Consider the following 14,832-nt stretch of genomic DNA (forward strand, 5'->3'; position numbering starts at 1 on the left):
GAAATGAGAGGCAGAAAAACTGGAATCTGGAGACCCAATGAACAAATGGTAAAAATAAGAAGGTGAACCACAGTAGGAAGACTAAGCTGAGGAAATTAATAAAAAGTTGTTTTTAAAATAAAAACTTTACCTCATACTTTCCTAGATATAGGTAACTATATTTTTAAAAAGCTACTTATAACCACAGTTAAACATTAATTGCTTTTTAAGATATTCTATATAAGACTGAACATGGTCAATTTCTACTTTTAGATCAGCTGATAATACTCCCACCATCCAATTATAGTAACACTATTGATTAGCAGAATGGAATCAGGTACTTTGGTTATTAAAAATTATTAGATGAATTTATAATTATTGGTTACTTTTCAACTAAATTGCTAAATACAATAGTAATATCTGCAAAGCTATACTCTACTGTACATGTTTTCACTAATTTTTTTGACACTACAACCAAACCCTCTTCAAGTTAACCTGCAGAATCTAATGTACAATTAAGTCATCACTTTATTAGGTACAGTGGCTCATTAATGCAAATATCTTCATCAGACAATTGTGGCTGCAAGTCAATGTAAACATGGTCAAGAGGTTCAGTTGTTGTTCAGACCAAACATCAGAAAGGGAAAGAAATGTGACCTATGTGACTTTGACTGTGGAATGATTGTTGGTGCCATGCGGGGTGATTTGAGTATTTTAGAAATTGCTGATGTCCTGGAATTTTCACATTTAACAGTCTATAGAGTTTATAGAAAATGGTGCAAATAACAAAAGATATCTAAACATCCACAGTTCTAAAACACCTTTTAATGAGAGAGGTGAGAGAAGACAGACTGACTCGAACTGACAGAAAAGTGACAGCAACTAAAATAACACACAACAGTGGTGTTCCCAACAGCATCTATGAACACAAAACATGTCGAACCTCGAAGTGGATAGGCTACAGCAGCAGAAATCCAAGAGGTACCTAATAATGTGGCCACTGCGTGTACAGTACTGTGTAAAAGTCTTAGGCACTTATATATAGCTAGTTTGCCCAAGACTTTTGCACTGCACTGTAGTAATTTTATATATTGCACTGTACAGTTGCTGCAAAAAACAAATTTCATGACAAATGTGAGTGATGATAAACCTGATTCTGATATGGGTCTCTATTGTGGACTGAGGGTGGGAAGGGGGCAGGGAGAGGGAAATCATGGTTGAGAAAAGGGGAAGAGAGTGGAGGGAGCAGGAAGCTGTAATGATCAATAAACCGATTGCTTGTAATCAAATGACCCTTCCTGGTGTCTCAGGGCTGAGCATGTCTGCACTCTGCACTCACCATCCATCCCCCTCCCCTGGCACTCCTTCTGTGACGCCCTTCCTGAAGCACTTGCCATTCCCAAAATCCTTTACTCCCACCAGATTTACAAATTCACTCTCCGCTCCACATTGACAAATACAGCACTGTGCAAAAGTCATAGGCACCCCTGATAGATACATATATATATATCTCTAAGACTTCTGCATGGCCCTGTATTTATTCCATTATAGAACTAGAAACAACTATTATTGAGAATTAGTCTATGCACAATACACAATACCAATGTCTGGTAAATAGAATTCTTAAAGTGACATATATGCTTGGAATAATAAAATATATTGCCAACAGAATGTCAACAACTTAAAATTAAAGCAAGTTCTCTTAATAGATCCACATGGGTATTTTTATAGTTATAATTTTAACCAAATAATTGATAGGATACATATTAAGAAGTACCGTCTAGCAGAGTTCCTCTTAGTGTGAATCAGAGAACCAAGAATATCTAATTTTCAAATGATCTAATGGAATCCTGAAAAAAAATCACCATGAACCTTAACCACCAGCTCTTCATCTAATTTTGACTTCTAAATGAAGCTTCATACCAAATTTGGCTTCATAAAATGTAAAGTTCTCAGCAAGTCTGAAGCACTAACAATTAGAAAAGGGAGCAGCAATGTTATCCATACATGTCCAAACATGCCCAGAAGTCTTCAAACTCTTATCCACCATCAATAACTTGATAACGCCAACATTTTTTATGTCTAATTTTGACATAAAGTGACACTAACACATGTAGTCTGGCTAAAAGCAATGGACACCAAGTTACTTGTTTCAATCATTTGTGATGGATAAAGGCAGATTCTATTACTGAGTAGCCAAAGTTTGCTGGGATTCTAGAGACACACAAGATTGCAAATGCTACAATCCAAAGCAAAGAGGAACAAGCTTATGATGCCAAGTAACTCTAGAAGTGGTGGTAGTTTTAGAGTTGACAATTGATTTATCAGTACCAACAGTAAACCAACCTACTCTCCACATTCAATTTCAACATTGATAAACTGACATGGGTTATTTTCTTTCTGGGAGACCTACTTGTACTATTACACAGTTACTATTATACCCAGGTTCACCATCAACTATACTGGCTGAAAACTTCAAAGACACTTTTTATTTGTAGAAACAAAAACTCATGATGGTTTTACTCAAACACCTTCAGTGTGTGAATTAACCGATATGATCACTCGTCATTTTTACTTCACAAAAGAATGATCATCTTGCCCTTAAAGATGACCATTTCTTAAATTAATATTTCGATGTTGTTTTAAATATTCCTTACAATCAATGTTTTTAAATCGCAGATTTAACTATTTGGTGGTATACATTTACGGTACCTCACCAAGAACACCCCCCCCCCCCACACACACACACATACACCACCAGCAAATAAAACTCCTATGTAGCTCATTGCATCACCGTCTTCCACGCTATCTCTCCCCCAAACTATCACACATATACACACCTCATGAGTCAGTCTACTTGACCTGAATAGTCAAAAAACAAAACTGCTGATTCCCAAACGCCCTCGACAATAAAAGCACCTTGTCCAGAAACAAAACTGTGGCAATCCAGAGAGTTAAAATTAATTGTTAAGATATCAAATCCATAGTCCAAAAGATTATTGTGAAATACAACAAACTCTTGAAAACAAATAAAAACACGGTAAGAGTTTGCAATCGGGAATCCAATGGTCACATGCCCCGTCACCCCAAAATAAATTTGGAAGGGATTTTAGAGAGAACACCAAAAGAAAATCACAGCTTTATTAGCAACTGGGTAAGTCATAATGGAAACTGTCCATTAGAGAGAAAAAATCATCGACTGGAGAGTTCTTAAGACTCGTGTATTCTTGCTCCCAACTATATTTCCAGAGCAAATACAAAGTTAGAAACAAAGGTTCAACAAAGAGCACTATATCTCTTCTACACATAAACTATCCACTTCAGTGCTGCCTTTAGTTCTTCATTCCCTCCACGCACACTGTTCCAACAAAAGATGTTTTTTTTTCATGTCATCCAAAGTAACACCAACGAAAAAAATACAAACGGCGCAAATGCAGGCTACCATGACGAGATGCAGGGTAATGGGTTACCCGCCGTACCTGAGCAGCACCAAACTCTACGCGATGGAGCTTCTAAGGTGGCAAAGCGACCCATTACCAATCACTGAAACTAGTCCCCGCAGCAACCGTCATTTGTAATGACACGAGTTGAAATCAGCTCACCAAATCCCACTATCGAGAGAACGCTTGGGCCGGCCCTGGACAAGCCTTCACTATCCCGTTGAAAACGCTCCAGTTTTCTTTTGATTCGGTCATTAAACAGGAACAGGAGTCATTCCTACCACGTGTGCCTGCATGCCCTAGAGCAAAGTAAAACCGCTTCCCAGAGGGGCTAACTGGTATGCTGGTATGAATAAACTGCCAAGTTGGTTACAATATGCGTCGTTTAAATTTAAAGATACAGGTTCCGATCGGTCAGAAAGCACCAAGCTTCACCGGAATCGCTCTCATTTCAACATCGAACCTCGTTATTGACTACAATATAACATATCTGCTTTCCCACATGCATAAATACATATAACATCGCTCTGCTCGGATCAGTGCTGACTGCTGCTTGGAGATCGATCAGAAGCCACATTGTAAAAGGCTCCAATTCCTTCCACCCGGTGAGATGGAACAGCATCAAACAGCCTGAACAGCTTTATGCTGTCTTGGAAACTGCACCATCCCGTCGCGACTTTCGTAAAGTTTTGCTTTCCAGTGAGATCTCGGCGAGGAGTAGCAGCGAAAAACAAAATAGTAAATCAAATCTGCATCAAAGAATCAAAGTTTTATCGGTAAAACCCGGCGGCAAATTAGCGGCCACATTGCTGGACCTACCTGCGCATAGCCCGGCTCGAACCCCCCCCCCAACCCACTCCCTCACCAACTCGCCTCCCACCACACCACCCCCGCCCCTCTTCCCGGAGTCCCGACACTGTGTGGGCAGCAACGTCCGATCTAAACTCTGCAGCAAACTTTCTAAAGGAGCTTTGCACTCGGGCAAGATATCTATACTCAGAAATACCCCAATGTTTAAAACCAACGTAGGAAAGTCGGAGCGAAAGAGAACTCACTGTGTCTGGCGCTCCACGGTCCGGTGCCGAGCTGCCGCCCAATGTGTGCCCCTGCCACAAAGCCCCCCACCCGGGCTCCGGGCCCCCGCACTCACTCCAACAACAGCCCGCAAACTTTCCCGGCGCGGTGCTCTCCTCTCTCCCTCCAGCCCAAGCTGCCGGAGGCATTAACTCGGGCAGGGAGCAGCTAGTGGCTTTGTCCAGGCTAAACGCTGCATGATCGAAGTAGCTCACTGACTCAGTCTCCCTCTCCCATCGCCGGTCCGGCCGCAGCAGGCGGCGAGCATGCGCTGTGCCCGGCACTACCTTCCCTTGGCATGCAGCAGCTCCGGCTACCTTCTGCTTCTCCAGACACACTCCGACCTTCCCCCACCCCCTCACTTTCTCTCCACTAACTCCTGAATTCGTTCCGCCAATACCCCTCCTTGCAGTTATTCCCCCTTTCACTAAACAGTGTGCGCCTTTTGATCAACATTAAACCAACCGCAGAACTGTTACATTTTAACTTCATGCAAACTACTTTTAATTGGATCAAGCTAAAATTCAGTATAAAGGCGTCCGACGCTCTCAAGTTTCTCAACTTTAATTTACACATTCTACTCCTAACCCGTTCCCATACATCCCTGTTCCGTCACGATACAGTACTGTAGGGCAGAGAAAGGTATATATTCCAAAAACTGTACATTTTGTTTTGTCTAGAAGTATCTTCCGATGAACCTCAGTTTCTATGAAACATCTTACATTATTTCAAAGAGCCTAACATGATACAAAAGGCTGTGCAAACGAACAAAGGTCTAACCAGTCGTAACATATCCCTCCCCATCCAAAAGCCGCTGTAACCGCGAGAGTCCTGAGAGCTAACTACAGTATACTCAAACACGCAAGGGATGTGCTACGCAGACGAGTTTCGCTCACTGCTAGCGTGGATTATCCAGCAATCGCAAAGTTAGCAGCAACATTCAAATAGAATAGAACTGAATTGAAATGCTATATATAATGTGGAGTGCGGATGGCTCCGTGCACGAACTTGAAATGAAAGTATAGCAACCATTTCATTTCCATAGCAAGCAGGACTATTCTAAACCTATAACTATTATTAACTGGAAAGTCAGAAAAACAAGATAGCCTCTATTTTGAGATTTTTTTTATTGAATTTACAAAATGCTTCATCTAAGGGACGGCAAATTAAAAGAGCATCGCCCCTCCCCCCCACCACCAAAAGAAGCAATGAGTCGCATTCAAAAGTTGCATAGCACAGCATTACTTGCTAATCGCCAAATCTTCCAAGATCCAAAAGTTAAAATTAATGTGCCCTGGGGAAAGTTCTCGCATTATCTAATCTTCCGAGCGAGACAATAGATTGATTTACACTGACTGCTGCCAGATGCACCTCGAGGATGAAGTACAGTTGTTACCAACTTCCTGTTCAAGTAATCTGGTCATGAATTTCATACTTTGAAATGAAGGACTCCACGACTGAGCAATGAAGGGTAAAATGAAATTTGCTCAAAAGAATTATTCAAGTACAGGCATTGTAGGCAAAATATATGTAAAACATAATATTTTAGTTGCAGTGCTTTCTAATCTCGCGCACTAGTCAAACTTTATTGAAACCACTTACTATCTGAAAAGGCTTTCATACAAAGGTCGGGATGTTGAAAGCCCAGGGCCGAAATCAAATAGAACCGGGCGAAAGTCTCACCCGAACTTTGAAAAGAACTGCAGTTAGAACAATTATCATACGCAGAACAATAAAATGTATTAATCATGGCAATAGCGATTTCCATCCCGGTTCCGGGTAAAAAGGTCATATTGATCAATCTTGTTATGGAGTTTAAAGAGAATTATTGCCTGTACCAGGCAAACTGACTTGACGTGAAAAATCTAAACATTGCACGTTTTATTGGATCACTTCTGCAAAATCACTTTTTCGGTATTTGCATCTTTCAGGTATTCAGACAACAATTCCATTGTTTCCGAAGAAAGGCAACCCCAGACTTGCAAAAGGAATACTGTGAAAATATTAAGTTAAACAACTGAGCCTTTTCTGAACCGTGCCCTAATTGTGTATTCATCGGAATGGAAACGGACGGGGTCGGCTGTTTGAACTTTGTTCGGTGCCTTCTGTGCCGTAAACGCACAGAGGCGCTCTTTTACAATATTGCCGCATAAGATTATTTAGATCGTGTGATGACGATCGTCGTTGCAGCAGAAGTCAAGGCTGCAAACTTAGTAATCCAATTTCAGTGAAAAAAATCACTAAATGTATCCTTTAAATAGACTTTTGTGGTGCGCGTTCTTCATTGTTGCAGCCACAAATTTGTTTTCGAAACAACTTGATGTGTTTTGAAAATAGTGCCGTTTATTCTAACAAATCGAGTTTCCATAGCTTTCTTTTATGCTTACTTAGAGAAACTGCACATCACAGAATTAAAATTATTATATCGAGGTCAGGTACATTGTCTCCGATATCATTTTTTTCAATGTCAGTGCCAAATTAAACGAAATTACAAGGCCTCACTTGAAATAGCATCATTCCGAAATCACCATTGCAAAGACTTACCACACCAGATGGATTCGACAGTTCCGAGCAGATAAAATTCCGGGGATTACCAGACAAAAAGAGAACGCTATTCCTACTTTTTAATTCACTCCACCAGAGAGCGGGATCGAAGGTAATATTCTTCGGAATCATCACATTTCCAGCGATTCGAAACAAGTTTGTAATGATGTGAGTAAAGTGAAAGAGTCATGTAAAAGCGTTTCCAAACTCAGCTACCAACACAATTCCTGGTGGGATGTCTATAGATTACAGGCAATGACGTCAATGATTCTCTCCTCCCCTCCCCTCTCCTCCTTCTCTATCTCCCGTGCCTGGGAATGCACTAAAAGTTTCCCAAGTTTAAAACAAAGTCCGAAGTATTTCACAAGATAAAAATAACTGTTGAATTCACTTGCTTATTCTGTATATTTTCTTGTGAGTAGAAAATACAGCATTCCATATTGCGTTGTTTATTTCTAATTCCCATAGAATTATTTTTTGGTTAACCAGCCTAAAATATAATTTGGTAGTTATTTAATTCTAATCACCTCAAAATTCAAACATGGGCATTATTATCAATATATCGGTGTAATTAATTTCCATTTTTATAAATATAATTAATAATTTCAATAATTCGACAATCCTAATTCTGGAGTGGAAATGACTGAATTGCCTTAAACATTGTCGATAATAAAAAAAACAGATCTTTCAGAATATTTGGCACCTGATTTATGGCTGCTTTAGTGGTGTTTCCATTGACAACAATGACATCGCGACTTCTTTCATGCATTGCCAAAATCATGTAGCTTGGTTTGGAAGGTTAAAGAAAATCCTATGTTATAATTATATTTGTAAGTTCAATGTATCAATTACCCTATAAGGAATCAATTAAACAACTGCAGAATCTATTGGTTTAACGCTCGGATAATTTCACGAAGCTTTGTTACTGAATCTTTGCCGCCGAACTGAATTCGACCATAGAAAGGAATGGGCAGATGTGCCCGGCAAATTCTGATATCAGAAAGAAACATCAGCACAGGCAGTGGCCACTGGATGAATCTTTAGACCGTGGATTGTGGGGTACCATATTATGTCTTATGGTCTTATGGTTTTATACTATTTGTCGGTATATGATTCCAACATGATTATGAGCTTAACGCCATGAAATCGTACTACTTATTTAATTCTGCCCAATCTCCCGCATAACATTGACTAAACGTGGCATTCCACGCATAGACATGAATGGAAGGGAGTGCAAAAGGAGACAAACTGTGCAAATATGAATAATAATAAATAAACAAATAATGCAAAATACAAAGTACAAAATGAATTTATTATCAAAGTACATATATGTCACCGTATACTATACTGTACAAAATTCTTAGGCACGTATATATATCTAGATGCCTAAGACTTTTGCACAGTATTGTATTTATCAATGTAGAGTGGAGAAAGTATTTGTAAATCTGGCGGTAGCAAAGAATGTTGGGAATGGCAAGGGTGGAGCGCTATAGGAAGGATATGGGACAGATGGTAGACAAGAGTGCTAGGGGTGGGGGTGTGTCGCAGGTGCAGACACACCCAGCCCTGAGAGAACAGGCAAGGATATTTGATTCCAAACAATTAGTTTATTGTTCATTACAGAATGTCTCTCCGGTGCTTTCTGCTCCCTCCCCTCTCCCTTCCCCTTTTCCCAATCATGATTCACCTCTCCCTGTCACCTTCCCACTCCTAAGTCCACTACAGAGACCCATATCAGAATCAGGTTTATCATTCCTCACATATGTCAAGAAATTTGTTTGTTTTTGTGGCAGCAGCATAGTGCAAAATGCATTAAATTACTGCAATACTGTAGTACTGTATGTACAACCCTGAAATTCGAATATACTCTTCTCAGGCTTTCATCTGGTACAGGTATCGATTATAACCGATGATTTGATGACAAACTCTGCCAACTTTATCAGGGATGATGCCTGGGCATGTTTAGCTTAGTGGTATTTATACTGCCGTAGTTAGTCCCTCCTGATTGGTTACTCCTCATCCAACCAGGTATCCACTCTCCCGTCTCAGTTACAATCAAATTCCAATTTTTACTTAGAGCAAAACTTTCATCTTTGTTAAAATTCTTTTCCTCTAGTTTCATTTCAATGGTTTCCTTCACCAGGTGGACCAAAAGCCATTGGTGCACCATAGTAGTTTTGTGCTGTCAAAATCAATCCTGTGGCCATTATGAATGCACTGTTCTGCTACCGTCAACTTCTCCGGGTAAGCTAAAGGAATACACCTCCTTTTTCCTCCTTTGGCCAACGGGACTTGGGGTGGAAACCCACATCAGGGAACACAGGAGATGTATCCACTTGGGTTACTGGGAGAAATCAGTAGAGGCAGAACATGTCATTCGCAATGGCCATAGGATTGACTTCGATGGGACAAAACTACTATTCCAGGCCAATGGCTTTAGGGACAGACTGGTGAAGGTAGCCATTGAAATAAAACTGGAGGAAAAGAATTTTAACAAAGACAAAGGTTTTGCTCTAAATAAGAACTGGAATTCGATTGTAAACAAGGTGGGAGAGCAGAAACCTGATTGGATGAGGACTAACCAATCAGGAGGAAGGGAAAATAGGGATATAAATACCACTGGACTAGACATGCCCAGGCATCATCCCTGATGAAGATGGCAGAATTTGTCACTGAAATATCAGTTATAATTGATACCTGTACCCAGCTGGAAGCCCAAGAATAGTTTATTCAGCATTTATGCCGGGAAAGCACTAGATACTTTTTCAACCCTGAAATCTGTTCCCTTACAGGAATACACAGTAAATCCAAGAAACACCATAGAATTGATGAAATACCACACTCTGTAGAATGGACTAATGTGCAAAAGACAACAAAAATGTGCAAACACAAAGAAAAAAAATTACTGAACAAATAAGAAATAAATATCAAGAAACATGAGATGAAGAATCCTTGAAATTGAGTCCGTAGTTTGTGGGAACAGTTCAGTAATGAGGCAAGTGAAATTAAGCAAAGTTATCCCTTCTGGTTCAAGAGCTTGATGGTTGAGGGGTAAAACGATTCCTGAACTGGGTGGTGCAGGTTCTGCTGTTCCTGTACCTTCTTCCTGATGGCAGCATGGAGAAGAGATCATGCTGGGGGTCGTTAATGATGGATTCTACTTTCCTGCAACAGTACTCCATGTAGATATGCACAATGGTGAGGAGGATGTTATCGGTGATTGACAGGCCATATGCACTACTTTTTGTAGGACCTTACACTCTAGGGCATTGGTGTTTCTGTACCAGGCCGTCATACAACCAGTCAATATACTCTGCACCACACATCTATAGCAGTTTGTAAAAGTATTCGATGCCATGCTGAAACTTCACAATGTTCTAAGGAAGTAGAGGCGCTGCTGTGCTTTCTTTGTAATGACACTTAAATGCTGGGCCCAGGTCAGGTCCTCTGAAATGATAACATCATGGAATCTAAAGCTGCTGACCCTCTCCACCTCTGATCCCTGGTGAGGAGTGAGTCACAGACCTCCAGTTTCCTCCTCCTGAAGTTAATACTCAGCTCCTTGGTTTTGTTGACATTGAATGAGAGGTTGCTGTGGCACCACTCAGCCAGATTTTCAATCTCCCTCCTACATGTTGCTTCATCACCATCTTTAATTCAGCTAACAACAGTGCTGTTGTCAGCAAACCTGAATATGGCATTGGAGCTGTGCTTTGCCTCACAGTGAGTAGAGCAGGTGGCTAAGCATATAACCTTGAGGTGTACTTGTGCTGATGGAGATTGTGGAGTAGATGTTTTTGCCAATCTGAACTGACCGTGAGGAGATTGAGGATCCAGTTGCATGAGGAGGTATTGAGGCTAAGGTTATGAAGCTGATTGATTTGATTAGAAGGGATAATAGTATTGAATGCCGAGTTGTAGCCAATCCTGATGTATGCATCATTGCTGTCCAGATGTTCCAGGGTTGAGTGAACACCCAGTGAAATGGCATCTGCTGTGAACCAGTAGGCAAATTGGAATGGATAACTAAGTCACTTCTCAGGCAGAATTTCATATGTTTCATCACCAACCTCTCAAAACACTTCATCACGGCTGATGTCAAAGTAAATGTATTATCAAAGTACACCGAGTGTACTGTATGTCACTATAAACAATCCTGAGACTCATTTTCTTGCAGTCATACTCAATGAATCTAAAACCATTATCGAATCAATGAGAGACCACAACAACAATATGGACAAAAGACAACAAACTGTGCACATACAGAATAAAGAATGAATAAATAAAAATAAAAACAAACAAACAAATAATAGCGCAAACATGAGGAATTCTGCAGATGCTGGAAATTCAAGCAACACACATCAAAGTTGCTGGTGAACGCAGCAGGCCAGGCAGCATCTCTAGGAAGAGGTACAGTCGACGTTTCAGGCTAAGACCCTTTGTCAGGCCTAACTGAAGAAAGAGCTAGTAAGAGATTTGAAAGTTGGAGGGGGAGGGGGAGATCCAGAATGATAGGAGAAGACAGGAGGGGGAGGGATGGAGCCAAGAGCTGGACAGGTGATTGGCAAAAGGGATATGAGAGGATCATGGGACAGGAGGCCCAGGGAGAAGGAAAAGGTGGGGGGGAAACCCAGAGGATGGGCAAGGGGTATAGTCAGAGGGACAGAGGGAGAAAAAGGAGAGTGAGAGAAAGAATGTGTGTATATAAATAACGGATGGGGTACGAGGGGGAGGTGGGGCGTTAGCGGAAGTTAGAGAAGTCAATGTTCATGCCATCAGGTTGGAGGCTACCCAGATGGAATATAAGGTGTTGTTCCTCCAACCTGAGTGTGGCTTCATCTTTACAGTAGAGGAGGCCGTGGATAGACATATCAGAATGGGAATGGAATGTGGAATTAAAATGTGTGGCCACTGGAAGGTCCTGCTTTCTCTGGCGGACAGAGCGTAGGTGTTCAGCAGAATGATTTCCCAGTCTGCGTCGGATCTCACCAATATATAGAAGGCCACATCAGGAGCACCGGATGCAGTATATCACCCCAGCCGACTCACAGGTGAAGTGTCGCCTCACCTGGAAGGACTGTCTGGGGCCCTGAATGGTGGTAAGGGAGGAAGTGTAAGGACATGCGTAGCACTTGTTCCGCTTACAAGGATAAGTGCCAGGAGGGAGATCAGTGGGGAGGAATGGGGGGATAAATGGACAAGGGAGTCGCGTAGGGAGTGATCCTTGCAGAAAGCAGAGAGATGGGAGGGGAAGATGAGGCTTTTCATTCCAGGACGAGGGAGATGTCCTCCTTTTTTAAAGAAAGGAGCTTCCCTTCCTCCACCATCAACTCCGCTCTCAAACGCATCTCCCCCATTTCACGCACATCTGCTCTCACTCCATCCTCCCACCACCCCACGAGGAATAGGGTTCCCCTGGTCCTCACCTACCACCCCACCAGCCTCCGGGTCCAACATATTATTCTCTGTAACTTCCGCCAGCTCCAATGGGATCCCACCACTAAGCACATCTTCCCCTCCCCCCCCGCTTTCCGCAAGGATTGCTCCCTACGCGACTCCCTTGTCCATTCGTCCCTCCCCACTGATCTCCCTCCTAGCACTTATCCTTGTAAGCGGAACAAGTGCTACACATGCCCTTACACTTCCTCTCTTACCATCCTTCAGGGCCCCAGACAGTCCTTCCAGGTGAGGCGATACTTCACCTGTGAGTCGGCTGGGATGATATACTGCGTCCGGTGCTCCCGATGTGGCCTTCTATATATTGGCGAGACCCGACGCAGACTGGCAGATCGTTTTGCTGAACACCTACGCTCTGTCTGCCAGAGAAAGCAGGATCTTCCAGTGGCCACACATTTTAATTCCACATTCCATTCCCATTCTGACATGTCTATCCACGGCCTCCTGTACTGTAAAGATGAAGCCACACTCAGGTTGGAGGAACAACACCTTATATTCCGTCTGGGTAGCCTCCAACCTGATGGCATGAACATTGACTTCTCTAACTTCCGCTAATGCCCCACCTCCTCCTCGTATCCCATCAGTTATTTATAGACACACATTCTTTCTCTCACTCTCCTTTTTCTCCCTCTGTCCCTCTGACTATACTGCTTGCCCATCCTCTGGGTTTCCCCCCCCCTCCCTTTTCCTTCTCCCTGGTCCTCCTGTCCCATGATCCTCTCATATCCCTTTTGCCAATCACCTGTCCAGCTCTTGGCTCCATCCCTCCCCCTCCTGTCTTCTCCTATCATTTTGGATCTCCCTCTCCCCTTCCCACTTTCATATCTCTTACTAGCTCTTTCTTCAGTTAGTCCTGATGAAGGGTCTTAGCCTGAAACGTTGACTGTACCTCTTCCTAGAGATGCTGCCTGGCCTGCTGCGTTCACCAGCAACTTTGATGTGTGTTGCTTAAACAAATAACAGACTATTTGAAATTATACACTCCTTCATCAGTAAAGCAAAAGCAATTAAATCAAATGGAACTATTTTCAAAAGCTATAAACATGCTTTGGACTAGAAAAATGCAGAACATTAAACATAAAGAAAGGTGCAATAGAACTAGCAGAATGCAAAACAGAGGCAGTAGGATACAATACAACCGATGGATGCATATGAAACAGACAAGTATCTGGGATTTCAACAAGCAAAGGAAATAGATTATAGTGCAATAAAGGAAAAACTTTTGACAGACTTTCCTTCAAGACTTAAGAAAATGTGCCAAACAGAGCTCAACAGTAAAAATATAACAAAGGCAATAAGCCCTTTCACTACACCTATATTAACGTATTTTTGGCATAATGTCTTGGTCTGAAACTGATCTTAAAAATTTAGAAAGAAAAATAAGAACCAAAATGACAAATTTCAGAAAACACTCTAACACACTTAGATTAACACTATGTAGGACAGAAGGAAGAAGTAGAATAACATACATTAAAAACTTACATAGCAGTCAGATTTAACTTCTAAGAACATATTTTGGTCAGCGAAAACAGATTCAGCACTACTCTTCAGCATATGCAAATCCTATAAGAAGTATACACCACTAAATTTAAATGAAAGTATAACCCAGAAAAATGAAGAGATTATCACTATTGAAGAAAAAGTTAACCAATGGAAGAGTATGACCCTCCATGGAAGACATCCCCATGATCTGAGCAGACTAGATATCGACAAGCAAGCATCAAATGCCTGGCTCAGATTTGGAGACCTCTTCCCAGAAACAGGGGTTCCTTATGGAAACAGAAGACCAGGTGGTTAACTCTAAAAACGATCAAAGATACTTAATAAAAGACCAACAAATTCAAGATGATAAATGCAGAAAATACTGAGAAGAAAAACAGGAACAATCCAACACATTACAGGATCCTGCAGGAGTTTAACTCAATCTGATTACTTACACAGGAAGAATCAAGTGGCAAACATCATTCATCAAAATCTTGCTTTAAAATACAAACTCATAAAAGAAACCATACCTTACTATAAATACAATCCTGATCCAGTTTTAGAGTCAGAGTCCCACAAGTTATATTATGACCGATCTGTTATTACAGATAGGACAATCGATAATAACCATGCGGATGTAACAATACAGGATAATCAACTTACTTACTAGGTACAGCCATTCCAAACACACATAACCTACAGAAATCATTAAGTGAAAAACACCAGAAAAATGCTGAGTTAAAAGAGGGAATTGAAAGACTATAGAACATGAACGGGGTATACATTGTCCCAATAATGGTATCTACAGCTGGTATCATCTCAAAGCCACTACACAATAGCATTAACAATTAAGGCT

The 14,832-nt window shown here is 41.3% G+C and overlaps 1 protein-coding gene and 1 long non-coding RNA gene across 6 annotated transcripts in view; one reads left to right on the top strand and one right to left on the bottom strand.

Annotated features, from left to right (window-relative positions):
• fat1a (FAT atypical cadherin 1a) overlaps positions 1–7,900 on the bottom strand; it is a 183,476-nt gene extending 175,576 nt beyond the window's left edge. For 2 of the 5 annotated variants that reach the window (XM_063043026.1, XM_063043020.1), the window contains exon 1: positions 5,158–5,175. In XM_063043026.1, the coding sequence (XP_062899096.1) occupies positions 5,158–5,159 (2 nt within the window). In that variant the 5' untranslated portion in view covers positions 5,160–5,175. Of the gene's footprint in view, positions 1–4,474; positions 4,821–5,157; positions 5,176–7,037 lie in introns of those variants that run through there. The other 3 variants (XM_063043022.1, XM_063043024.1, XM_063043021.1) reach the window with 3 other exon arrangements.
• Positions 7,027–14,832, top strand: part of LOC134343995 (uncharacterized) — a 56,104-nt gene continuing 48,298 nt past the window's right edge. Inside the window, exon 1 of the long non-coding RNA XR_010017351.1 lies at positions 7,027–7,149. This is a non-coding gene — a long non-coding RNA (uncharacterized LOC134343995). The remainder of the gene's footprint in view (positions 7,150–14,832) is intronic.

This window comes from Mobula hypostoma, chromosome 3 (genome assembly GCF_963921235.1).
Source record: "Mobula hypostoma chromosome 3, sMobHyp1.1, whole genome shotgun sequence".
Lineage (NCBI taxonomy): Eukaryota > Metazoa > Chordata > Chondrichthyes > Myliobatiformes > Myliobatidae > Mobula > Mobula hypostoma.